Here is a 25,350-nt window from a genome sequence, read left to right as displayed (position 1 = left end):
AAGGCAATAAGCCAGCTCTCAGGGAAAAGCAGATATAGATGCTAGCCCCTGTGGTAGGGGCTTGGGAGTGGCCGGTTATTGCAGAGAATCGTTCGCTTTTAGGATACAGCAAGCAATTCAGATTTCTTGGCCAGGTCTGTTGGGACTAATTATGTTTGATTTGTGTTTATCCACATGAATAAAAGACTGTTCCTACCCTGTTCGAAAAAGGGTTGGTTTGTACTTGCAAGTAAGCAGCCTAGCATTATTTGATAAGGCTGGGTCAGAACAGGTAGCTTTTGTTGGTGGTACTAGACAAGGACAAGGGGCTAGGTGCTGAGAAATACAACAGTGATAATAATTAACGTGTGACCCTTCCAAGACCTAAGACAACAATCTTAATTTAAAACCAAGAAAGCCATCTGGGTCTCTTAAGAGGATTTGCAGAGAGGATCACCACGATTCCAGGCTTGTTTGCTAGATTTTTAAGATGCCAAGGAAGGAAGAACAGAGCTCCCACCACAGAGTAGCTAAACAAGAAAATGCAGAGAAGAAGGGAAATCACTTGTTTTATTGTTCTCTTAATTATGTACATCTAAATCAATTTTGTGACTTAAGCTAATTTTGCCTTTTAGGATTTTAATCACTTTCAGATCCAGATTCAAGTCTATCATCCCTAGTACACCTTCTTTGGCCAAAGCCATTGTGCAATTTTCTATTTACACTTGTGCCAAACCTTCCAAGAAAAGGGGGTGAGAAATCTATTCAATTAAAAAAGGCAAGCATCTCGAGACTGGGATGCCAAAGAGCTGGAAAGCAAGCAGCTGTTTGTGAGCAACACTGACAACGCCCCCAGGGGAAAAGGGAGGGAGGGGAGCTCACAGAAAATCAAGTTAGCAGCAGCCATCTTGTCCTTTTGCAACCTCACCCTTCAGACCCCTCCACCCTTCCAGGAAAAGGAGATCACAGCAGGCCAATGTTTTGTCTTCACATCCCTGGCTCAAGGCAGCCATCCTTCTTGCCCTAAAGCTCTCATCCAGACTGAAGAAGCAAGGATGGGTTGCATGCTTATTTTAGACCCAGAAGCCAAATATTGCAAAATAAGTAGCTTCAAGCCACTGGAAGACTTCGGGTCCCTCCGATAATTAGGGCTCACGGCTCTTTCCATCTCTTGCTCAGGTTGAGCAGGACTAAAACAGATATTGCAGACTCTGTCCTTGTCCCATGACGTCTAGTGCTGCAGTTGTTGGTGTTCCAAAAGATCCCACGTCTTGGAGGCAATCATGAGAGTGACTTAAGTTTTTCCTCTCACATCCCAATCACTTTTCTCCACATTAACCAACACTCTTGAAGATGATCTCCTTTCCTCATTCAACTTCTTCCTGGTCTGGTAATCCTAAGGCTTTCAGCTGGATTTAAAAAAAGAGGAGAAAGGGGATCAGTGGGATTTATAAGTGTTTCTGAAGATTCTCAGTCATCCAGGTCATGGTTGTCCTAAAGATGCTTTTTCAAAAGGCAAATGGACTTTCTGGGTTTATTTTTTCTTTGAAGACGTTTCTGTCAGGATTCCGGCAGTTGCCCTAATTAAATCATGAGTCTCGAGCCAAGCTTCAAAAACTTCAAAGAATTTATTAGGAGCGACCATGTCGGCATGATCTGTATGAAACCGATTCTGAGACATGTAATTTACTCTCACCCTTGAACCCTGGTTTTCCCCCCACCCCTCTGGGTATATCATAATTCATATTCTCCAACGAAAGACATTCATAGCCAAGAGTCATCAATCACGTTCTCCAATGAGAGAAATTCTCCAATTTCCTCGGCAGAAATTCTGGTAGCTTAATTATAATCTTTGGAAGATAAGAATGGAGTGTACTTTCGGTTCCAAACTGCTGCACTGCTTTTTCAAATTTCTCCTCCCCTCTTTGTGTTCATGGCAACTCTAAGACCAGCCTAGAAATGTTTTATGAGTTGACAGTTTCGCTTCTCATCCCAGAAACGTCTTCAGCTCTGACTGGATGGTCCTTCCATCCCCCACCCATCCAGTCAGAGCTCAAGAAGATTCTTGGAGGACAAGCGAAAAGGTCCTCAAAGAAAAAAGAAAAACAACCCAGAAAGTCCAGTTGCCTCTTGAAAAAGCACCTGTGGGATTTATAAGCGTTTCCAGATTCCTTGCAAGATGACAGCAAGTTCTGAGCCAGAAGCTTGAATACATGCCAACCAATCAATGGTGGGTTTCCAAATGGTTTCCTATCAGTTCTATGCACATTTCTATGCACACATGCTTCGTGCGCTCACAAGCACTTTGCATGCATAATGGATGGCTCAAAGACCGACCTCTGTCAACGCTGGTAAGTTGAGCTGTTTTTTAGCTCAGCTGAGGCATGGCAATCCACTCTGCCGTGCGATTCAGCTGAGCTAAAAAAACAAGGGAATACAGGAGAGGTAAAGGTGGGGGCAGGTGGGCGGGGCCAACCAGAGATGATATTTGCCAATTCTCCGAACTAGTCAAAATTTTCACTATCCGTGCACTAGAACCGGTCCAAATCAGCTGAATACCACCTCTGCAACCAATGCTTCTCAACTGAGAAACAAGGTATCATGAGTTGCCTATAAGATTTTTCTCCTTTCTTATGCCTGAAAGGGACATGAAAGGAGTTACCAACTTCCAAGCAAGTAAACGGACATTGATGGTGGTTGGCCACATGTATCCAGAACTTTGCTGGAGCTCAGTTAGAGTTTGCTGAATATCAAGATAGCCTTCCTAAAGGACGTAGAATGTGCTTGCTTAATTCTACAGCTTATTCCTACAGTTCAGTGGGCAGGACTTAATACAAAAATAGCCCTGACATCAAATGATCCATGCGTTGACATGAGGGGAAAAAAAATACCCCAAATTTTCCCATCTCACTAAAGCAGAGGTGGCATTCAGTAGGTTCTGACCAGGTTTGGAGAACCGGTAGCGGACATTTTGAGTAGTTCGGGGAACCAGCAAATACCACTTCTGACTGGAGATTTTACAGTATCCTTCCCCTGCCATGCCAACCAAGCCACGCCCACAGAACCAGTAGTAAAAAAAAAAGATTGAATCCCACCACTGCACCAAAGTCAATAATTTGAAATGTTGCCTGTTCTTAGGCAAAATCTTAATATAATAATAATAATAATAATAATAATAATAATAATAATAATAATAATAATAATAATAATAATAATAATAATAAATAATCTGAACTCTCATATGTAGCTGCCTAGAGATGGGTGGTGTACAAATTTAATAAATAAATATTCTTGCCACAGATCTGCTATTTTTAAAAATGTCCCTATTCAGAAGAAAATTAAGTAGGAGGCTCAGAGACACTATTTAATGTAACTGTGGTCACCCTGGTGCCCATAAACACATTGGTGCATGTGCTTGAACCAAACTAGACATTGTAATGACACTGGCTTTATGTAAGCTCTATACAAAAAGCAGATTTTTTTCTCTAAGATTTTCTCTTATGTATGCACACTCATAAGGGCCATGGTGGTTCAGTGGCTAAGACTCTGAGCTTATCGATCAGAAAGGTTGGCAGTTTGGCGGTTCGAATCCCTAGCGCTGTGTACCGGAGTGAGCTCCCATTACTTCTCCCAGCTTCTGCGAACCTAGCAGCTCGAAAGCACATAAAAAAAATGCAAGCAGAAAAATAGGAACTACTTTGGTGGGAAGTGAACAAGCCACGCCCACCCAGTCACATGACCCCCAAGCCACTCCCACAAATTAGGCCACACCCACAGAACCGGTTGCTAAGAAATTTGAATCCCACCCCTGTGCTAAGCCTCTGCTCAAGGACTTTTGAGGAATAGGAGGAAAGTAGGAACTGAAGACTACCAGATGTATAGTCATTCTGATGTCAGCATTCCAACTAACAAACTCCAAACCAATACACTCTGAGACAAGCATTATCTCAAAGTCCCATTTTATTAGAGTTGTCCTATTGGCACATCTGGGAAAACCTAAATCTGAGAATTCTGGGTTTCCCCTTCCCAATAGAAAGTCAAAGATCCAATCCTTATACCCACCAGTCCATCATATGGTCCAATCAAACACCGTCCCAACTGGAGATATTTCATGAACCATTCCTTTTCCAAGTGCAGAATAACTTGTCCTTGACTTCTAGAGAAGTATGATGTTGAGTCTACTCTTCCACCTCTCTATAAAATCCCCCCTCCTATTTTCCCAGGCACAAAATGTGGCAGCCTCGAAGCTTCTAAGTAAAACATGGCTTCCAAGGCTGACATCTGAGTAGCATGGACCTCTTCTTCTAAGCTACAGTGATGAAGAGTTACTTTGGGAATGTTCTCCTCATCTTGCTCCTCAAAGTTTGCCCAGGACAGACATACACAAGAAGAGAAGAGAGAGCACAAGGCTACTGTGTTCCCTCTTTTTTATACATCTTCTAAAATTCTCTTAGAGCCGTGATGGCGAATCTATAGCATGTGTGCCACGGGTGGCACGCAGAACCATTTGTGCCGGCACGTGAGCTGCAGGCAAACTAACCTCACTGCACATGCATGTGCCTCACAGCTGATTTTCAGCAGGTTTGAGGCCTTTTTCAGCCTCCCAGAGGCTTGAGGAAGGTTTCTGCAGGCTTCTGCAGGCTTTTGCAGGCCAAAAAGTAGCCCTGTTTTGTCACTTCCTGTTTTTCCGACAATATCGGAAGTGACGAAACGGGGCTAGTTTTCAGCCTGCAAAGCCTGCAGAAGCCTTCCTCAAGCCTCTGGGAGGCCGAAAAAGGCCTCAAACTGGCCAAAAATCAGCTGTGAGGCGCAGTGCAGGTAAGGGATTGGGTGAGTGGGGATTGCGCACACACATGTAGGGGGCATGGGGGGCACACATTGCCTTCTGGGTGCTGGCACACAAGCACGAACATGCAAGCGCGCGCGCACAATTTTTGGCACAGGAGCCCAAAAAGGTTAGCCACCACTGTCTTAGAGGAACCTGATATATAAAGAACTTGTTTTCACACATGTCCCAAGGAAAGCTGCAACACATTATACAAAGTTCTTCCTGAGATCTCTCTAACTTGGAAGAAACTTTTCCAAGGATGCTCTTATGAAGTGGGGATTCTGTTCGAGAAAGGGAGAGAAAAACCTTCAGTTTTTTTTCAGAATGTCACAATGCCTGCAATGTTGAGAAGAGGGTGACTTCCCTTCAGCTCAGCCAGAGCTCCAGAAACTCTGCTGAGTAAATATGAAGCCACAAAGTGCTTACCCTTCCCCGTTTAAGTCTTGTGGCATAACTTTACTGCAGTATTGTGTTAAGATCAGTGGATTAACCAAAGTTTAATCCTTGGGATTCCCAGCGGTTGTCCTACTTATCATAGCTAAAAGCTCTTAAAATCTCCTCCTCCTTTGCTTCGTGTTGCAGAGCATGGAATTTTCTGAGAAGGTTTAGTTTTTTTCAATTCAATTACTATGTTCTTCTTGAAACAGCTTATGAAAACATATGCAGTTGCAGGAATAAGACTGATGAAAGCACCAATTTCCTTTATCATTGATACCTTTTACAGAGAACTCAAGTGTAATTATCTCTCTCAAAGTGGACAACAGACAGTAGCATCTAAGAACATGTGGCTCAAGTTCATTTAAATTTAAACCATAGTTTTTTTTTACCCTGGCAACTTTAAGATGGGTGGTCTTCAACTCCAAGAATTCCCCAGACAGCATGTTGGCTGAGGAGTTCTGGAAGTTGAAGTCCACCCATCTTAAAGCTCCCCCGGCTGAAAAGAAAACCAGTTTTAGATTATCTCTTACCCATCCACCTTGGCTTTGGATCCAAGGGCTGAAGTTTTCCTGCAGGTATTTTGTTCCAAAGCCCAGCACAAGATTCATGGGATGGTTGTCCACTGCAGTGAGTTTGGTTGTGGCTTCCATAATCAATGCAACTTTCATGCTCTTAACTTCATCCTCCGAAACGACTGTGGAGTCTACGAGTATCTCCTCAAGGAACTGGTCTGTCACTCTCCTGAAGAAGGCATAGGAGGTCATCATATCCCAGATACTCTGACAGAAGGTCTTATCCTTCTTCATCTGGAAGAGGAAAGAGGAGCTATTTTATTTTAATATTTATTTGTCTGTTTGTTTAGCCAAGTTCTTCAACACGTTGTCTAGGTTGTTTTATTTTTTTCAAATTGTGTTATATGAAGATTAGCAAGAATTCCTCAAGAAATTGGTGGAATGGATTAATGGATGGAAACTTATCAAGGAGAAATCCACCAAGAACTACTTAATCAGTGAAATCAGGGGTGGGATTTAGCAGGTTCTGGCTTGTTCGAGTGAACCGGTTGTTAAATTTACATCTGGTTCACTGAACCAGTAGTTGAACTGACCACATGGTCCCGCCCATCTCACCCCTTCCAGGAGTCTCCACATGGCCCGTTTTTGATGCAGGTAAGTACAGGTTCCGTGCAGAGACTCTGGGAGGGCGAAAAATGGGCCTTCTGGAAGTCCAGAAACGGGCCTGTTTCTGGCTTCTGGAGGGCCTCCAGAACCCGGTGAAGGCCATTTTCACTGTCCCATAGGCCTGAGGGAAGCCTCCGGACTCTGAGGAAGATGAAAAATGGCCCTCCCAAAAGTTCTGATAGGCCACGCCCACCATGGCCATGCCCTCCCAGCAACTGGGCAGAGAATCGGTTGTTGGGATTTTTGAATCCCAGCCCTGAGTAAAATGGCTTGCATCGAGAAGTTGTGGGTGGTCCATCAGTGGGAGTTTTTAAAGAAGAGATTGGCAGCCATTTCTCCAGAATAGTATAGGATCTCCTGCATGAGTGGGAGTTGGACTAGAAGACCTGCAAGGTCCCTTCCAACTCTGTTATTCTGTATTCTATTCTGTATTTTCATGAGGTTGTATGAGAAATTAAGGACCAAAAAACCCCCCCCAAAGATGCCCAATCACTGAAATGGTGCCTCTTGATAACGTTTATAAACTCTTGGCCTAGATGACTTGATGCCTGAGGACAATTTGAGCCTCATCATCTCAGATTCTAAGATAGTGTCATATGTATATCCTATTATATTTCTGTGGGAGCTCAAAATGGGTTACGTAGGACTCTCTCCATATTTTATCTCACCCATAAGCTAGCTTGTTTAATGTCACCCCTTATAATAATGGTGGGCTTTTTTGACAGTTTATTCCAGTAAAAATAATGTGTCCCTATCCATGGCTTTTCCAAAGACTTTTAATGAGATTTACTCCCAGGTAATGGCGTCTAGGATTAAAGACTCTGTGATTTTCTGAAATCACATTTCTAATGTATGTCTGTGAGAATACTTCCAGGTGCTCTAATAATTGAAAATCACAGACTTGATCTTTGGGGTGGGGGAAGTGGTGCTCAACATAGACAGGGGAACTAATAATGACATTTCAGAGTTGAGCCATTTCTGCTTTCTTGGGGGATTTTTCTCTTTGATAAACCAGGGTGGGGAATCTAATCGTCTTCTTTTAACAACCCCATAATCCCATGCCAGGTCGAGTCTGGGCAACTGTGTTTTAATGGCCAGATGCCTTTCCTGTTGCAAATGAGGAGTTTTGTTCAGCAGATATATTCTCAGTGTGCCCAGAGAAATATCTGCCTCTACCTAGGATCGAACTCACAGCCTCCTGATTGTGAGGCGAGAGCTCCACCGCTAGTCCACCGCAACACTCCCAAGAATCAAATGAAGCTTCAAATTGCTCTGTGCTTTCTCTGAATTCAAGGGGAGATCTTTTTTCCTGTGCTGGAAGGAGGTTACACCTGGCTTTTAGGAGAGAGAAGACAGCACTGAAATCCACGCACTAAATCTAAAAGGAAGAAAAACAAGGGAGTGAAGTGAAAGTTTCTCCAGTTAATTTGCAAACGGAGCTTTGGAGTCCATGCCACCTTAAGTTACCTTTTCCTCCAGCTCATCTCCTGACTTCCGTAACAAGGCAACTATTGCATCAACAACCTTTTCTTCGTTGTCTGGTAAAAAGATAAAAAATAACTGGCTGGTTTTCTTTTCTTAACACAACAAGTAAAATAACAAAGCTCTTGGATGAAAGGTTGTGTAAGATGCTACTAGAAATGATTTATTGCTTAGGTGCCATCACGTTGTTTACAATTCCTTCTTTGACCACAATTTTTTTTTCATTTTTGAAAAAGAATGATTACTGGATAAACAGTAAATAAGCCATTCATATGCCTTGAGCTTCCTCTCATTTTCAAAATTCTTGTTTGTTTCAACTACAAGCCTAACTAACCCTTATGGAAAACAAAAGTACAGTGGCTTATAAAAGCATTAGATTATTTTCCATTATGCTAAGGACTTTGTCCCTTGCAACCAAGGGTGATGTCTACTTCTGCTATCAAATGAAAAATCTGAAATGAGCTCAGATGTCTCCTCCAGAGAAAGAGATCTCTGTGTTCTGCCCCAAACCCTTTTCCAATAAAACAAACATCAACCAAAGGGAACAGAAACCTTTTAATGATTCTTACGAATCCCCAGTTAAAAGGCTGCTACAAACTAATTAACTTTGATAAGCACAAGCCTTGCCAAAACTGTGCGAGGCTGCCAAGAATAACAGATCAGAAATATTTTACAACACAAGAGTCTTCAAATACCAACTTAAGATACTGCAATGTCCAGGAGGCTGGAGTTTCAAAACGTCTTTGCTTCCTGCAAAGAAGGTTCGCTTCATAGCTGGCTTTTATCTTATTGAAGGAGGGGCCATTACCTCGCAGCCTTACTCCTGAATCGCCCACGCTGTTTCAGCTGCTCTTTCCTGCGAGCAATCCTGCACCCACATGTACTTGGCACAGGCTTCTCGGGAACCTCCTCATCGCTGCTGCCAGCCCCCACAATCTCAAAATGCAGCAGTCCACTGCCTAATAGTCCAGGCCCCTCATCTGAGTCCTCGCTCTCCTCAGCCATCCGCACCTGCAGCCGGCTAACCACAACACTGTGTCCTGATCCTGCTTCTCCAGGCTGGCTCAGAGAGGCTCTATAGGGTAAGTTGACTGCAGGGCCAACAGGAGGGAGAACTTGGGTTGGCTGCTCAAGGGGACCAATTCCACTGACTGCAGCAGAAGGCCAAAGTGGCTGGAAGAGGCTGTGATGCTCACAACAGCTCTCCTTGGCCAGCATGGGGCACTGAACCAGCCAGTTGCTTTATATCGCTGGCTAAGGTTCCTGTTTTGGGGGACAGTGGTGCTTCTTGCAACAACGGATTTACTAAGCAGTTCCAGACTATGATACCTCTAATTATGTCACCATATAACAATGCTTCTCAACTTTGGCCACTTGGGAGGTGTGGATTTCAACTCCTAGAATTCCCCAGCCAGCATAGTTGAAGTCCACACCTCTTCAAGTGGTTTTCAAGTGAAAACCTGTTGGAATTCATTGTTGGAATGTATTTTTATGGAACAACTACAGTAGTATTCAACCAGTAGATGACAGTTTTTACACATTTGGGTCTATGGTATATACTCTATGCTCTTTTGTTCTAAGTAGAGTTTCCTATTACAGTTAAATAGATGAGCAGTAAAGCACATGGTGATTGTACCCTTTGTTTGCGCTGTGGTGCTATATACAGTATAAACAAAAATTTTACTCTTTTTTACTAGAGGAGTTCAGTTCCCCCTCTTAGCTATCCCAATGACAATGGGTGTACATTCTTGCCAACCCCTCCTTTCCAAGTCCTTTATTTGATTTGCTTTGACTAGCTAAGCAAGATGAACTCTCTGTAACAGTGCTGCTGAGTAGCCATGGTTTGGAAACAAGGATCTAGAAATCTCTCAATTACCAGTTGAACAACAGCCTGGGAAATCATTTGCCCTGTGCATGCCCTGTGAATATGTTCAAGACACCTCAGTAAAATATTGTGGAGAATAGTTGAATTGAAATGGGTGGAACTGCTATGAGGCATACAGAAAGCAAGTTAGGATTCCATCTAGAACTTGTGCTAAAATTGAAACTTTCTTCAGTGTCCATGTGGGCAAGGGATTGCAAATATCCATGAACAGAAAATCATTAGCAAGAAATGCCCCCATGAAGAAGAAACAAAACACTTTACCAAGTCCATCAATCCCAACTGGTGGGATTGGCTTGCTGGTTGAGCCACCATCTTCTTCTAGAGTCAATGAACGTTCCACTAGCGGGATGCTCTTCTTCCCATTGGGAAATCTGGAATGATCCACTATTTCAACGAGTTTCTCTGCCAAACGACAGATGTCTGAGTCATCTAGGAAAGCAAGACAAAATAAGAGTGGAATTATTCCATTCAAACATCTCCCTTCAGCTAATGCATTATTCAGGAACATACAAATCTTCGCTGCATCATCCAAAGCAGAGGTGGTATTCAGCAGGTTCTGACCAGTTCTGGAGAACCAGTAGAGGAAATTTTGAGTATTTCAGAGAACCGGCAAATACCACCTCTGACTGGACCCGCCCCCATCTCTTCTCTGCCTCCCATTGAGTCCCAGCTAATCGGCTGGGTCTTCTTTGGTTGCCGTGCACAGGAGAATGGAGCTGGAAAGCAGGTTAGTGGGGTGGGGAGGGAATGGAGATTTTGCAGTAACCTTCCCCTGCCATGCCCATCAAGCCACACCACAACCACCAAGCCATGCCCTCAGAACCGGTAGTAAAAACTGATCCAAAGATGCGTTTAGTCATTAGGGGGGGAAAATGAACAGTGGCCATTTTGGAATCCAGTTTGGCTCCATCACCAGAGTGTTTTGGAGGGAAAGGAGAACAGCCCATGAAGATTACAAGTCGTCCTTGGCTTATGACCACAATTGGGATTAAAGTTACCTTTCCTAAGCAGTTAAATGAGTCATGCCCAATTTTATGGCCTTGTTAAGTACCAAACAAATTTTCCTCATAAGGAATAATGTAGTGAGTCACAAGGCAGCCAACGCTGACAAGTTCTAGCTTGTGTGTTGAGCACCATGCACAATGAGGACCAGGACAAAATTTTCATATCAAAATGCACTGAGTACCAAATTTGATAAGTTTCAAAGCAGTTGAGTACCGAGGTATCACTGAACATAAAAGATGGACAAAGCTTCAAGCACCCATTCCAGTTGCCATCTTGACTTCTTCCATTGTGTCTTGTGGTCAACTGTTACTAGAAATAAGTTGTGGGAAGGTCACCTTGAAGAAAGGCTTCTATGCAATCAAAATTAATCCACCTGTCAGAGTATATTCATTAACTGGCAGTGATATGGTTAACAGAGTTAGACAATTGGGGGCTGGGAGTCTGGGCGTGGCTTAGCTGCTTATGTTTTTGCTTATGTTACGTTGAAAGAATCTACAAATGGTATTGTAAACTTTACTCATATTATTATGTTTATAAAGAAGTTAATGATCCTGCTGAATCAGTCATCTGTGTATTTTCTGGACTCAAATTTTTGCTGCAAACTCTATCACACCTTACTGTATGCAACCCAAGTTATAGGAAACCCACGGCATGCTCACTTGGTGAACCCTCCACTCTGGTGGTCAGCTTCATGGCATGGCCATTGATGGAGTCCTGCTTTAGGGATACTCGAAGGTTCCTGCCATCTCTTCCTTGCGGCCTTAGGCAAGAAGGAATACAAAAGCATTTCCAGTTGGTTCTTGTCTTTGTCTTTGCTTTCTTCTTCTTCTTCGCCTTCTTCTGGTCCTTCTGCTTTGGTGGTTTATGATCTTCTGGAGAAATTTCTGGGAGAGTCACTTCTTCTTCCTTGGCTAGAGTATCAACTTGTACAGCCTCTTTCCTTTCTTCCTGGACTCTGGGTTCTCTTTCTAATAATTGCCCATATTTGCTCACAGACAGTCGCCGCTGTGCATAGACCATCAGAACTCTGAATTCTACGCTGGTTCTGTCGGTATCCTCCAAAGGGATTTCTTCCATGTTGGCCAAGCTGTTCTTGTATTCGTTGTTCATCTTGCAGGTTCTATCAGGTCCCTCCACTCTGTAGCAAAAAGAAGAAAACCCATGTCACTTTTAAGTTTCTAACACTCTCCCTTCTTTTCTACCATTTTAATTCTCAACTGAGGAATGTAACAAATGTTTTGAGATGTCAAGATGGTAGCTGGACAAAACTGTTTTACATCCAATACCCAAGTCCAAGGTTCAGAAACAGCTGAGATGGCATCTCCAAATGGTAAGACATTAATTAAAAAAGAGGCGAGGCTTTGATATTTTTGACCCCTTCCCATCGACCCATCCCTGAAGAAGAACCATCTCAGATATGGTGGCCAAGAATCAGAAGGAGTTGAATAGCACCTTTTCTGATTATCAAAGCTCACAAAAGTTTCTGCCTTTTAATAAAGTGAGTTTTAAAAAGAGCCAGTGGTGGGATCAGCTTACAGGGAGCCGCAACAGAGGGCCGAAAGAGCCACATATGGCTCCAGAGCTGCAGGTTGCAGACTCCTGGATTATACCGTTTGTTCTACAGCATTTTGTAACTTCAAGGCTTGCTTTGTGCATTTTGTTATTTGATTTTAATTAGTTTGTCTGGCAAAGGCCAGGAATGAGTTGGGGTTTTTAATCTTGTTTTAACAAATATAATTAATCCTAGATGCTGGGTTCCTTGGGGTTTTAATCCTGTCTTGAATGGATTACCAAATCTGCATTTCTAAAAGTTGGCCCCTTAGTTTCTACTTGGGGCAGAGAGCTGAGGCTCTGAGTTTCTGTCTTTAGAAACATGTTTGTCTTTTAGGGAAAATATAATATTCTGCCTTTTAAATATTTCCTGGAATATTTCATTCTTTTAAGGGGGTGGGTGCTAACTTTCTTCACTAGTTTGGATAATGAAATGTCTACAAGAAAACAAGCAAGCTCAGAGACTATCAAGGATGCCATAGTCTTCCTCCTCCTCCTCCTCTTCCTCTTCCTCCATTTCACAAACCCTACTGCCATCTAGCACTGATGATGTTACCTAATTTGGGTAATAAAATGTCTGCAAGAAAACAAGCAAGGTCAGAAGACCCCCTTGTGTCAACCCTGAGCTACAAATATTCTCCTTTATTAGAACCATGACAGCTACTGCACATTGAGCAATGGGGACATTTGTCTGGTTCAGCTCGCAGGGGCATTCTGGGAGCTGAAGTCCACACATCTTCAAATGACTATGGTTGAGCAACATTGGTCTTGTCTCAGCTGCCCATTCCTACGCGCTTCCCCCAAATCAAATCCCTCTGCATTTGCTAATTTGGATTTTCAAGAACTGAAACTGATGATCGCTGATATCTGAGGCATGCAAGGAGGGGAATCAAAGAAGTTAAGCAACTGAAGCTCCTATCTTGACATGTTGACTTTCTTCTCCTAGGCCACTGTGACTGAAGGACCTCCATCTGGTCAAACTGTTACTTCGATTATGATCCATTGTTTTTGGAATTATAGCAATAATTTTAAACTTTTAGTGGGAAGATGCTTCAAGAGTTGGCCTGGACAATGGGTATAAAAACAATAGAATAAAAAGGTTTTAAAATGTACCTAAGAGGAAGCACATTTGGCCACTTATTGATGGTTCTAATAGCAAAAAGCGACAAACAGGTGATAGTAGCTCCCACAATGGAACAATGGATGGTAAAAGGTGGTAGGAGTTGACAAATGGTAAAATGGTAAAAGGTGGTAGGAGTTGACAAATGGTAAAATGGTAAAAGGTGGTAGGAGTTGACAAATGGTAAAATGGTAAAAGGTGGTAGGAGTTGACAAATGGTAAAATGGTAAAAGGTGGTAGGAGTTAATTAACTATCTTAAAGAACTGATCTGGTTGTGTTTCTATTTGGAAACCACTTCTGGATTTTGTACTTGACACTGGAGGAAAAAATGAAATTGTAATGTAAGGTTTTGTTACTTAGCTTGATTTGGTGGTTATTGAAATGGCTTGAAATATTTATAAATGTAAAGCAAAAGGCTGGAACATTTAAAAAAAAATCTACTGCACTGAAAAAAGTCAGAACACACAAAGTTTTCTTTCTTATCTCTCTTTGCTTCCTTCTTTCTGTTCTGTACAGTCATTTACATTCTCGCAAGCCCCGCGCTGCGATTGGCTGAAGCGCGCAGTGACCGGATTGGGCGAGCGAGCCACACTGATTGGCCCGTTACGAATCCCCCGCGATTGGTGGAAACTAATCGCGGGAGATTCGAAGCGGTGCCATTGGCCACGGCCGCCGCGGCTGGGGAATAAAAGCCGCAGTTCTTCCCTCCAAGCCCAAGCTGTAACCGGAGCATAATAAAGAGCTGAAACCCAGTCACTGACTCCGAGCTTCCTTCCCGCGCCGGACACGATACTGGCGACGAGGATGGGATCCAGAGAATAACCACCGAGCACGTGTCCCGAGGAAGACAAAGACCGACAAGATGGCCAGCATGACCCCACCAGCACCATTCAACCCGGCTACCGAGGACTGGGAATCGTACACGGATAGATTCCTAATGTTCCTCGAAAGTAGCAATTTGAAGGATGTGAACGGGCAGAAGAAAAGGGCCGTTTTCCTCACACACTGTGGGCCCGCAGTGTTTAAGATGGCCAAAGCCCTCGCGAAGCCCGAGGATGTGAAGGCGATGGACTGGGCCGATCTCGAGCCACTCCTTCGGAACCACTACGCCCCCGCTGTGCCCATCCTCATCCGGCGGGACGAGTTCTATCGGCGAAACCAGCAGCAGGACGAGAGCATCAGCGACTTCATAGCCGCCTTGCGGGACCTAGGGGGGATGTGCGAGTTCCGGGACCTGGACGATGCCCTCCGAGACCGCGTGGTCCTAGGCCTCAGAGATCAGGCACTGAAAAGTCGACTGATGGCAAAAGGCAACATCGACCTCGGGGACGCCCTGGCCGAAGCTTCCGCGGCCGAAGCCACCCGGAAGTCAGCAGCCAGACTTCGGAGGGCAGACAACGGGGACCACACTGAAACCCCCGAGGCAAGCCGACGAGAGACCACCACACACCACGGGGACCTGGACTCCGCCTCCGATACCACGGACGAGGAGGAAGACGTCCACTGGCTACAAACAGGACGGGACCGACGAGATCAACGGGGTCGTAAGTCGGGGAACCAGTGCGCCGGGTGCGGGGGAAATCACCTTCGATCAGAATGCCGGTTCATCGACGCGATCTGCCGGCATTGCAACAAGAAGGGCCACATCGCCCGAGTCTGCCGACTCAGAAAAACACACAGCCCCCGCCGGCGAGAACCGAGCAGCCGGGGACGAGACGACACCCCCCCGAGGACCAGAGATCGCCAAGCCGACAATCGCTGGAGCCGAGACAACCGAGGGCGACGGAACGGGGAAGGCCGCCAGAGAGAAGAAACCCACCAGACGGTCACCATCGGCCATGCCGAAACCACTGATGCCCGGAAGGTCTACGTGGAGGTGAGCATCGAGGGCGAGCCATGCCGGATGGAGGTAGACTCCGGATCCTACCTCTCCATGGTCGCCTGGAAAGAACTCAAGCGACTGGTGCCAAACATCCAGAAAAGAGGACTGGAGAACCAGAAGCTGATCATCAAGGACTATCAGGGGAACCGCATCCCCGTCATTGGGACCGGACAGTTCGAGGTGACTTTCAAGAACCGCACCGCGAAGCTTCCCCTGACAATCGTGGACCGAAACCGACCCAGCCTCCTAGGACTCCAATGGTTCGCACCACTCGGAATCGAGGTCACGGGAATAAACCACACCACAGAGGCCGACTGGGAGCAGCAACTGGCGAGGGATTTTCAAGAGGTATTCGACGGCACCCTAGGCAAGTACCGAGGGCCCCCTATCTCCTTCAGCCTAGACCCAAATGTCGCCCCCATACGCCTAAAACCCAGACGGGTGCCTTTTGCACTCCGGAAGAAAATAGACGAGCAGATTGACAAGCTCGTCAAACAGGGGGTTTTGCAGCCAATCGACCATGCCCGGTGGGAGACCCCTATAGTCACCCCAGTCAAGCCAGATGGGTCAGTAAGGATCTGCGGGGACTATAAGGCCACCCTCAATTGCGCCCTGCAACAAAGCGCCTACCCCGTCCCAGTAGTGCAACACCTATTACACTCGCTGGGGGGCAAGGTCTTTGCGGCTCGACCTGGCGCAAGCCTATCAGCAACTGCCGGTCGATGAAGAAACCGCCGAGGCGCAAACAATAGTCACCCACCGGGGAGCGTTTCGTTGTAACCGACTCCAGTTTGGAGTCAGCGTGGCCCCGGGAATTTTCCAGAGCCTCATGGAGAGACTGCTGCGAGGAATCAAGGGGGTGGTCCCCTATTTTGACGATGTATTAGTGTCGGCAGCCAACCAGGAAGAATTAGAGGATCGCCTAAGGGAGGTACTAGAAAAATTCAAAGGGGCCGGGCTAAAGGTGAAGAAAGAGAAATGCCAGCTATGCACAGAGCAAGTCGAGTTCCTGGGGTACCTCCTAGACCGACATGGCATCCACCCAACCGGAAGCAAAATCAAAGCCATAAAGGAAGCCCCCACACCCAAGAACAAAACAGAGCTGCAGGCATTTCTGGGACTGCTAAATTTTTACAATGTGTTCTTGCCCCAAAAGGCGACCGCGGCGGAGCCTTTGCATAGGCTCCTGGACAGGACGGCCAAATGGACCTGGGGGAAACGGGAGGACACCGCATTCAAGAACACCAAAGACCTGCTCACCTCGGATGCCGTCCTCATTCAGTATAATGAGACCCTACCCATCGCCGTCACATGCGACGCCTCACCCTTTGGCGTCGGCGCCGTCCTCAGCCATACACTTCCGGATGGAAAAGAAGCACCCATCGCTTTCTTTTCGAGAACACTCAGCAAACCCGAAAGAAACTACAGCCAGTTAGACAAGGAGGCACTGGCCATCGTCGCAGCGGTAAAGAAGTTCCACGAGTACCTCTACGGCCGCCGATTCACCATCATCACGGACCACAAGCCACTGCTGGGCATCCTGGCGGGGAACAAGGCCACCCCGAACATCCTATCCCCCAGGATGACAAGGTGGTCCGAGTTCCTCGCCGCCTACGACTACCGGCTCACACACAGACCCGGTAAGACGATCTCCCATGCAGACGCGCTGAGCCGCTCACCGCTTCCCGACCTAGACGACGACCCAGCTCCCACGACGACCACCCTCAGCATAGAGACATTGCCCGATCTACCCATAACCGCGTCAGACATTGCCCGAGAGACTAATAAAGACAGGCGTCTGGCGCGGGTATTACATTGGGTAGAAAAGGGATGGCCAGAGAAAGACAACGATGAAGCATTCAGGACATTCCGAAACCGGCAAACAGAACTGTCGCTACAGAAAGGTTGTTTGCAATGGGGGGACAGGGTGGTCATACCGGAAAAATTGCAAGGGAAAGTATTAAAATTATTACACGAAGGGCACCCGGGCATTGTGAGGACTAAAGCTTTGGCCAGAAGCTACGCTTGGTGGCCAGGTATGGACAAGGAGATCGAGGCCTGGGTAGCCAAGTGCTCGCGCTGCCAAGAAACCAGACCAAATCCCCCCGCAGCACCAATATTAGAATGGGAAACACCCAGGGGGCCATGGTCGAGACTCCATATAGATTTTGCCGGGCCCACAAAAGGGAACACATTCCTCATCACGGTGGATGCTTACTCCAACTGGCTGGAGGTAAGCAACATGAAGACCACCACAACAGACGCGGTAACCAAGGTCTTAAACAAGCTTTTCGCAACCCACGGCCTCCCGGATGTCATCGTGTCAGACAACGGACCCCAGTTCACCTCGCTGGAATTCGAAAAATTCCTAGCGGAACGAGGCATACGACACGCACTGACAGCGACGGCGCATCCGGCGGCCAATGGTAGGGCAGAACGGATGGTTCAATTTACAAAGAGAACCCTCCAAAAAATCGAACACGGGGACATACAAGAAAAAATAAATAAAATGCTCCTAATACAACATATAACCCCAAACACAACGACAAACAAAAGCCCGGCAGAATTACTGATGGGGAGAAAACTAAGGTCCTCACTTGACAGGCTACACCCCACATACAACCCAGAAAAAACCCCAGACTCATCCAGCAGGCACCGGGTTTTTGCACCAGGCGACGCAGTCTATGCAAAAAACCTCACCGGAGACCCACTATGGGTACCGGCAACCATAACCCAACTGACAGGACCACACTCCTACCGGCTACAGACAACCGATGGACAAACATGGAAACGCCACATCAATCAACTAAGATCAAGAATAAGAAACACAACCGACACGCAAGCAAACACAGACGACCCCATGGACACAAACCAAGAGGGGAGGGAATACACAGGGGGACAAGAAGAAATAGAAAATAACCAGCAATACTCACCAGCAAACAGCCAGCTCGAAGCCTCACCAGAAAGAAACAGCCAGGCCAGCTCAACCAGCCCGGAAAGACCAGGCGGGAGCAGCGAGAGTCGCGGCTCGACCAACCCGAATAGACCGGGAGGGAGCCACGACAAAAGGCCCGGCAACACCTTCCAGGCGGTTCCATCAGGGAGACCAAGAGAAACAGAGGTCCCGACCGAACCGGCCGAGAACCAAACAACAACTAACCTGCGCAGGTCCAGTAGGCAAGTACGGAGCCCCACCTACCTACGGGACTACGTTACGTAGGACCGAACCAAGAGGGGAGGGGTGTTCTGTACAGTCATTTACATTCTCGCAAGCCCCGCGCTGCGATTGGCTGAAGCGTGCAGCGACCGGATTGGGCGAGCGAGCCGCACTGATTGGCCCGTTACGAATCCCCCGCGATTGGTGGAAACTAATCGCGGGAGATTCAAAGCGGTGCCATTGGCCGCGGCCGCCGCGGCTGGGGAATAAAAGCCACAGTTCTTCCCTCCAAGCCCAAGCTGTAACCGGAGCATAATAAAGAGCTGAAACCCAGTCACTGACTCCGAGCTTCCTTCCCGCGCCGGACACGATACTTTCTCTTTTCTTCTTCTTAATTTTTGTCTGTATTTCTATTTAATTCTCCAATAAACTTTAATGACATTTTTTTAAAAAAAGATTCAGCCTTGAAGTATAGCACGCTGCTTGTATTACCCCTATGTCTGAATTCTCCTGTTGAGAATATCTGAGAAAAACAAGCTGGGTCATATTAAATAAGACCCTAAACACGTAGCTTTTAAATGAAACAAGTTGTTGCTATCTCCCTTGATAAACTAGATTCAATTTTGAACCTGCCAGGCATCCCTAAAGATTTGATTAGTTTGTAATTCCTGAAGTTACCGTAATCTTTTTAAATGTATTGCTCAGCAACAGAAGACACACTCCTGACAAATGATGATAAATTCTCTCCTCTCACACAGCACGGTGTTTTTCAAATTCTGATTCAGGTTTGAGCTATGCTTCCAAAACGCACCTGTGGTCAGGGGTGGGATTCAATTTTTTTAACAACCGGTTCTGTGGTCGTGGCTTAGTTGGTGGGCATGGCTTGGTGGTCATGTTATTGGCTGGGTGTGGCCAACTCAATATCACTCACATCGAGGCATGCATCTCCTTGCCTGGCCTCTCATGACTGTGCGCATGCTGCAACAGTCGTAAGTGTGAAAAAGGGTCATAAGTCACTTATTTCAGTGCCATTGTAACTTTGAATGGTCACTCCACACGAGGAAAGTACCAGCAAAGGAGGGGAAAAAAAAACTCCAGAGAAGTTTCTGAGATAGGATGTCTAGTCCTGCCAAGAATGTAATAAGGGTTAATGGAGAGGCAGTTTCTGTAAGCAACACCAGAATGTTTCCTTCCTGCCTTCCTTAGAGGATTAGGCCAGTAATTTCTTCTAACAACGGGCTCTCTGAACTGCTTAGAATGTTAACAACTGGTTCTAGCGAATAGGTGCAAACTGGTAGAATCCTACCCCTGCCTGTGGTCCCCTAAGAAAAAAATGGCTCTTATAGGTCAATGATGGCTAACCTTTTCAGTACTGAGTGTCCAAAGCACGTGTGCATCCCCAAAATGCAATGCACACGCACCCCCCGTGCTTGCACCCCTGCCCCGTGCATGCGTGCATCCCCATGCACATGCCCCCTGTATATGCATGTGTGCATATCTCCCATGCAATGTGCCCCACCCCCTGCGCATGCATGACAGAGACCCAAAGACCAGCTGGCCGTTGGGAGGCGCAAGGGCATGGACGGCAGAACTGAGCTGATGTGACGGCTCGCGTGCTCACAGAGAGGGCTCTGCATGCCACCTCTGGCACGGATGCCATAGGTTCATCATCACGGTTATAGGTGATGTCAAAACATCCAACCTCTCACTGTTGAGAGCCACGCCTTTCTTTCAAGAAGAAATTCAACGACTCCTTATATTTTCTTCTTATATTCACCCAATTCCATTAGATTCAGGATGGGAAGCTTTTTAACGTTCTTCTCTTTGAAAACAGCAACAATAAGGGCCACCAGAAATCAAATGTTCAACTTCTCTAAAATTTAGCACAGGGTTTCCCCACCAGCAAGGGGTGACCAATGCTACTGATTTCAACACGTTCTGGGCCCAACCAATTAATGGCAGTTGAATGAAACCAACAAGTTAATCTTTTGTGTGTGATTTTACATGGAAATAAGGGTTTGATTTGCCCAACAGCCCACCTTATTTGGGCTCACCTGGCCTAATCCTAAGCTCTTCCAGATCCTGCCGGTGTTATAAAGCAAGCCCTGGTAAATTAATTCACTGATGTAGCCAGGTCTGATATCTCCATACCTCCATTCCCAATGATGACCTGGGCACCAAGTTTAAAAAAAACTGCTTTGTTTAGGATGCTCATTGCATGGATAAAACAGGTGCCACACCTGAAAAGCCTAGGAAATTCCAGGTTTCACACAAGTCCAAAGGTGCCTGTTTTCTTTCTTCCTTTCCTCCTTTCTCTTTCTTTCTTTCTTTCTTTCTTTCTTTCTTTCTTTCTTTCTTTCTTTTTCTTTCTTTCTTTCTTTCTTTCTTTCTTTCTTTCTTTCTTTCTTTCTTTCTTTCTTTCTTTCGGTAGTAAATAGTATTTATTTGAAATGAAAAACAAAAAAGGTACCTGAACTATTGCATTTAATCATGTATTGTATTTGTGTTACTCTACATTTTTGTATTGGAGACAAATATACAATAAAACATTCAGATATCACAGATTGCATACTAGATAGTAATTCTTCAGGCCTTTTACATAACCACCAAAAACAGATATTGGATTCTTCAATATAGTACAAAAATCCACCCTTCCATTCCTAGCCAATTTTCTTCAATTTATTCCTGTTTGCTGTACAAATAAATGGCCATTTACCCCAAAGGTTTACAAATTAATAACAGGACAAAAAAAATATACATTATACTGACACAAAAAGCCAGTTGTGTTAAGTCATGCAACAAGTAACCAAACTTCCTGAAATTAAAAATATTTTCTAAAAACAGTTTTAAATGCGTAAACATATATTTTTATAATACACAGTTCATTTCCCAAAACCAAAGGAGTCTGGAACAAAGCAAAAAAAAAAAAAAAAAGTTCCTGCTAATTTTTATACACAAGAAAGTGCAAAATAATGTCTCTACAAAATCTTTTGCTCTTGGACTGGCAGAATAATGGATGGGGCTGCCACCCTGACCTTCTTCTTAAGCACGAACTCTACAGTCACACGTTACAAACAAAGAGTGTATGGACACGTTACACACACGTTACAAACAAAGGTGCTTGTTTTCTATCTCCTTGCTTCCTTCATTTTACAGAAGCTAACACGAAATGGCTAGCAAACTATTCCTAGAGCAGATGGTTTCATTTAGGGATATCAGCAGGGGTTGGTATTCTACCGGTTCGGACTGGTTCTATAGAACTGGTTGTTATGATTCTGCGCAGTTTGGAGAACCGGCAAATCGTGCCCCTGGCTGGCCCCTCCCCTCTCCACCCACCTCTCCCCTCCCAGTCAGTCCTTATTGCGCATGTGCAACATCGTGCGCATGCCTGACATCAATGACTGCAATCTCCCCTTCCCAGTCACTCCTTAAGATATATCTTGTTTTCCCCCTCCTGACGATCAGCTGTTCTGATGATCAGCTGTTCTGGGATTCCCCTCACTGTCTTATTGCTTCACCCAAGAGGCTTCCCTGAAGCCCAGGAGGCTCAAAAACGGAGTGCAGGGTGGGGGTTGCTCCATTTTTTGCCTTCCTAGGCCCCAGAGAAGCCTTCTGGGAGCAAAAATGCTGACCCAAGAGGCTTCCCTGAGGCCCAGGAAGGCAAAAAAATGGGGGGAGGGCTGCCAAAAAAGAAGAAGAAGAAGCCATGCCCACCCAATCACATGACCATGCCCTGCTAGCCATGCCCACAGAACTGGTTGTTAAAAAATTTTAACTCCCACCCCTGGATATCAGCCGTTGTACCCTAGCTCTGACGTGATCTTTCTTCTAGACACTGTTCAAAGTACAAAAACAATCTTGTGCCAGTTTTACGCAAGTGATGTGATTGCCTTGCTTCATTTCTCGTTTCTGAGAAATCAAAACACTTCTTCTGCATGGAATTGCCCACTCCTTTTCTGGCAGTGCTCCATTGGCTTTAAGAAGCTCTTTTCAACAAATAAGCTTATATCATTTCAATAACCATCAAGGAGGCATTTTGTGTTACTTATCCTTCCCATGCAAACATACATGGAGACCAGAGGTTGGTCTTCAGCAGGTTTTGACCAGTTCTGGAAAACCGGTAGTGGAAATTTTGAGTAGTGCAGAGAACCGGCAAATCCTACCTCTGACTGGCCCCGCCCCCATCTCTTCTCTGCCTCCCATTGAGTCCCAGCTGATTGGCTGGGTCTCCTTTGGTTGCCCTGCACAGGAGGATGGAGCTGGAAAGCAGGTGAGTGGGGTGGGGAGGGAATGGAGATTTTGCAGTAACCTTCCCCTGCCATGCCCACCAAGCCACGCCTACAGAACAGGTAGTAAAAAAATTTGAATCCCACGCCTGATGGAGACCCTGTTTGGTATACTGGTGAAGGCATCAGGGTAGGGACCAGAGGGCTATGAGTTCCAATCCCACGTTAAGCACAAAGACAACTGGGTGATCTTGGGCCAGCCACTTTCTCTCAACCCTAAGAAGGAAACAGTGACATACCACTTCTGAAAAACCTTGCCAAGAAAACTGCAGGGACTTGCAGAATCAAACACAATCAAACTGATTAAAAAAAAAAAAAAAAGATTAATGACTCTGACAGAATTCTGAACTTCTCTTCCTCCTTGCCTGCATTCAGACTGGTTGTCTCAAAGATGGCCAACGGCCAGCTGGTCTTTTTCAGGAGGGAACTGGACTGTCTTGTTTTTTTAATTTTTGAAGACGTTTCACTTCTCATCCCAGAAGCTTCTTCAGCTCTGACAAGATAGTGGGGAATGGAAGGATTTATATTCCTTGCAGACAGCTGGTCATTTGCATTGTTTTAGAGCAGGGGTCCCCAACCGCCGGTCCGTGGACCGATACCGGTCCGCGAACAACTCTTACCGGGCCGCTGGTTGCTGGGCGCCGCCATCTTTTTTGGTAAAAAGTGCTTCCGGTGAGCTTTTCCGGGTAGAAAGCTCACCGGAAGCACTTTTCATCAAAAAGATGGCGGCGCCAGCGCTCCAGTGAGCTTTTCCGGGTAGAAAGCCATTTCTACCGAAAAGCTCACGGGCGCTGCGCCGCCATCTTTTTCGTCAAAAAGATGGCGGCGCCCAGCTGATGCCGGTACCGGGCTGCGGCGTCAAAAAGGTTGGGGATCCCTGTTTTAGAGAGTTGTTGAGGCCACTAGGGGGTTTGTCTGTGTCCTCAAGATCGCTAGAGTAGTGCAAATGGTTCCTGTCGTCTGCAATTTTTCCTCTGGAAATCTCACACCATTCCAAGGGTGTTCATCCCAAATTGTGTAACTAAAAGTCTGTAGAGATTCTCAGCCATTCAGGTCATGGTTGTCCCAAAGGTGCTTTTTCATGTGGCAACTGGACTTCCTTGTCCCGCTTCCCCCGGGACTTTTCCCACAATGGGAGCTGATACTACAAAAAATTCTTCCTTAGGGGAAAAAACAGCTGCTAGGAGAAGTTTATTTTTCATGGAAATAAAAATAGTCCATTGGCTCACACTGAAACAGTGGCAATCTCTTTGTGGGGAGAGCTGCAAAGGAGGAAATCAATAAAAAACATCCCCAAAGAAATTTGAACTGCCTATTAAATTGGGAGGGGGGGGGGCATGTAAATTAAGAAGGCAAAAAGTAGTGACATTGTGTAGCATCTAATCGTCTTCTCCGGGATGCCTACAAGTAAGGTTCTCCTGTAAGGATGCCCACCTCCTCCTTAGAGATATTTTCCACCAGCCCAATAACCCAAGTTCTCCAGAAAGATTCCATCAAAAACATTACAAGCACAAAAAGGATCCAAAACTTGAATAAATGCCACAGGGAAAGGATATGCAACCCAAATGATAAATCGATGGAGAATCAACTCAGAAATGCAGCCTCCTTTGAAGCAATTTCTTCAGAAACATTTGAGAAGTCAAAGGGATGAAGAAGCTTCCAGGAGTGCCAAAACTTTACAAGGGACCTTAATGTCTTCTCTTTCTTTTGGCTTCCCAGAGAAAATGGCAAAGCGTTGGTACTTCATCCCTTTCCATTGCCAAGAACATCAACCCCGAGAGCGTGGGCAGGGGGTTGGACTAGATGACCTACAAGGTCCCTTCCAACTCTGTTAATCTATTAAACGTGTTAAACCTTTCAGCCTCATTTTAACCCATTTGCCACTTTCTTTGTGCAAGGAAAAGTCAGAACTAGAACATGCAGCAAATGTACGTCTGGCTACAATATATATTGCAGGATCATTTTGAAACACCGTCAAGATTTCCCCCCCCCCCTCCTCAACAGGGCTCGAAGTTGCTTCCCTTGGTAACATCAGTGTAACAAAACTCCCAAAGAGGATATCTACCACCCAGGTTTAAACAAACCCAACATTTACATTTTGCTCATTCTTATGAACAATTTGAAGCAATACCTTTGAGTGTTAGTGCCCAAACGGTCCTGAAGAAGCCTCTTTCTTGATCTTCCTTACCAGTTTTGCCTACAAAATTACTAAATGGTTGAGAAGAGTCGATAAAGTGGAATGTCTCCCCATTTCAGTCCAACAGCAAACGTGAGGAATTCAAATGAGGAGTTCAAATGAAAGAGTAGAAAAGCTTTCACTTCCTCATTAGGCAGCCGAAGGTTAAAGGGTGGAGTTACCCAAACAAGCTCAAACAGAAATTAAACATCACCCAAGATGAAGTCACTCTGACTTAATTTGAACTCAAAGGGCACCCTACACGAGATACAAAAACAACTGAAAAAGATATGGGTGAGGGACATCTAAAGCAACGTTTTGAAAAAGTGACTTGAAAATTCCTTGGGCAATCCCCTATTTCTCAGCACAGCTTCTATTGTTT

At 45.5% G+C, this 25,350-nt stretch overlaps 1 protein-coding gene across 1 annotated transcript; it reads right to left on the bottom strand.

Annotated features, from left to right (window-relative positions):
* Positions 1 to 531: 531 nt before the first annotated feature.
* On the bottom strand, positions 532 to 25,100 carry BCL2L14 (BCL2 like 14). The gene is made up of 6 exons (XM_026679264.2): positions 24,924 to 25,100; positions 11,455 to 11,933; positions 10,052 to 10,219; positions 7,891 to 7,961; positions 5,776 to 6,051; positions 532 to 1,388 (listed from the first exon to the last, which is right to left on the bottom strand). The coding sequence occupies exons 2-6, from the start codon at positions 11,903 to 11,905 to the stop codon at positions 1,347 to 1,349; spliced, it is 1,008 nt and encodes a 335-aa protein (XP_026535049.2). The 5' UTR covers positions 11,906 to 11,933; positions 24,924 to 25,100; the 3' UTR covers positions 532 to 1,346.
* Positions 25,101 to 25,350: the final 250 nt, after the last annotated feature.

Source organism: Notechis scutatus, chromosome 6 (assembly GCF_049901735.1).
Source record: "Notechis scutatus isolate UNSWTSFEM ecotype Mainland chromosome 6, rNotScu1.2, whole genome shotgun sequence".
Taxonomy (NCBI): Eukaryota; Metazoa; Chordata; class Lepidosauria; order Squamata; family Elapidae; genus Notechis; species Notechis scutatus.
Note: the sequence above shows the minus strand (reverse complement) of the source record. Positions and strands in the feature narration are given on the sequence as shown.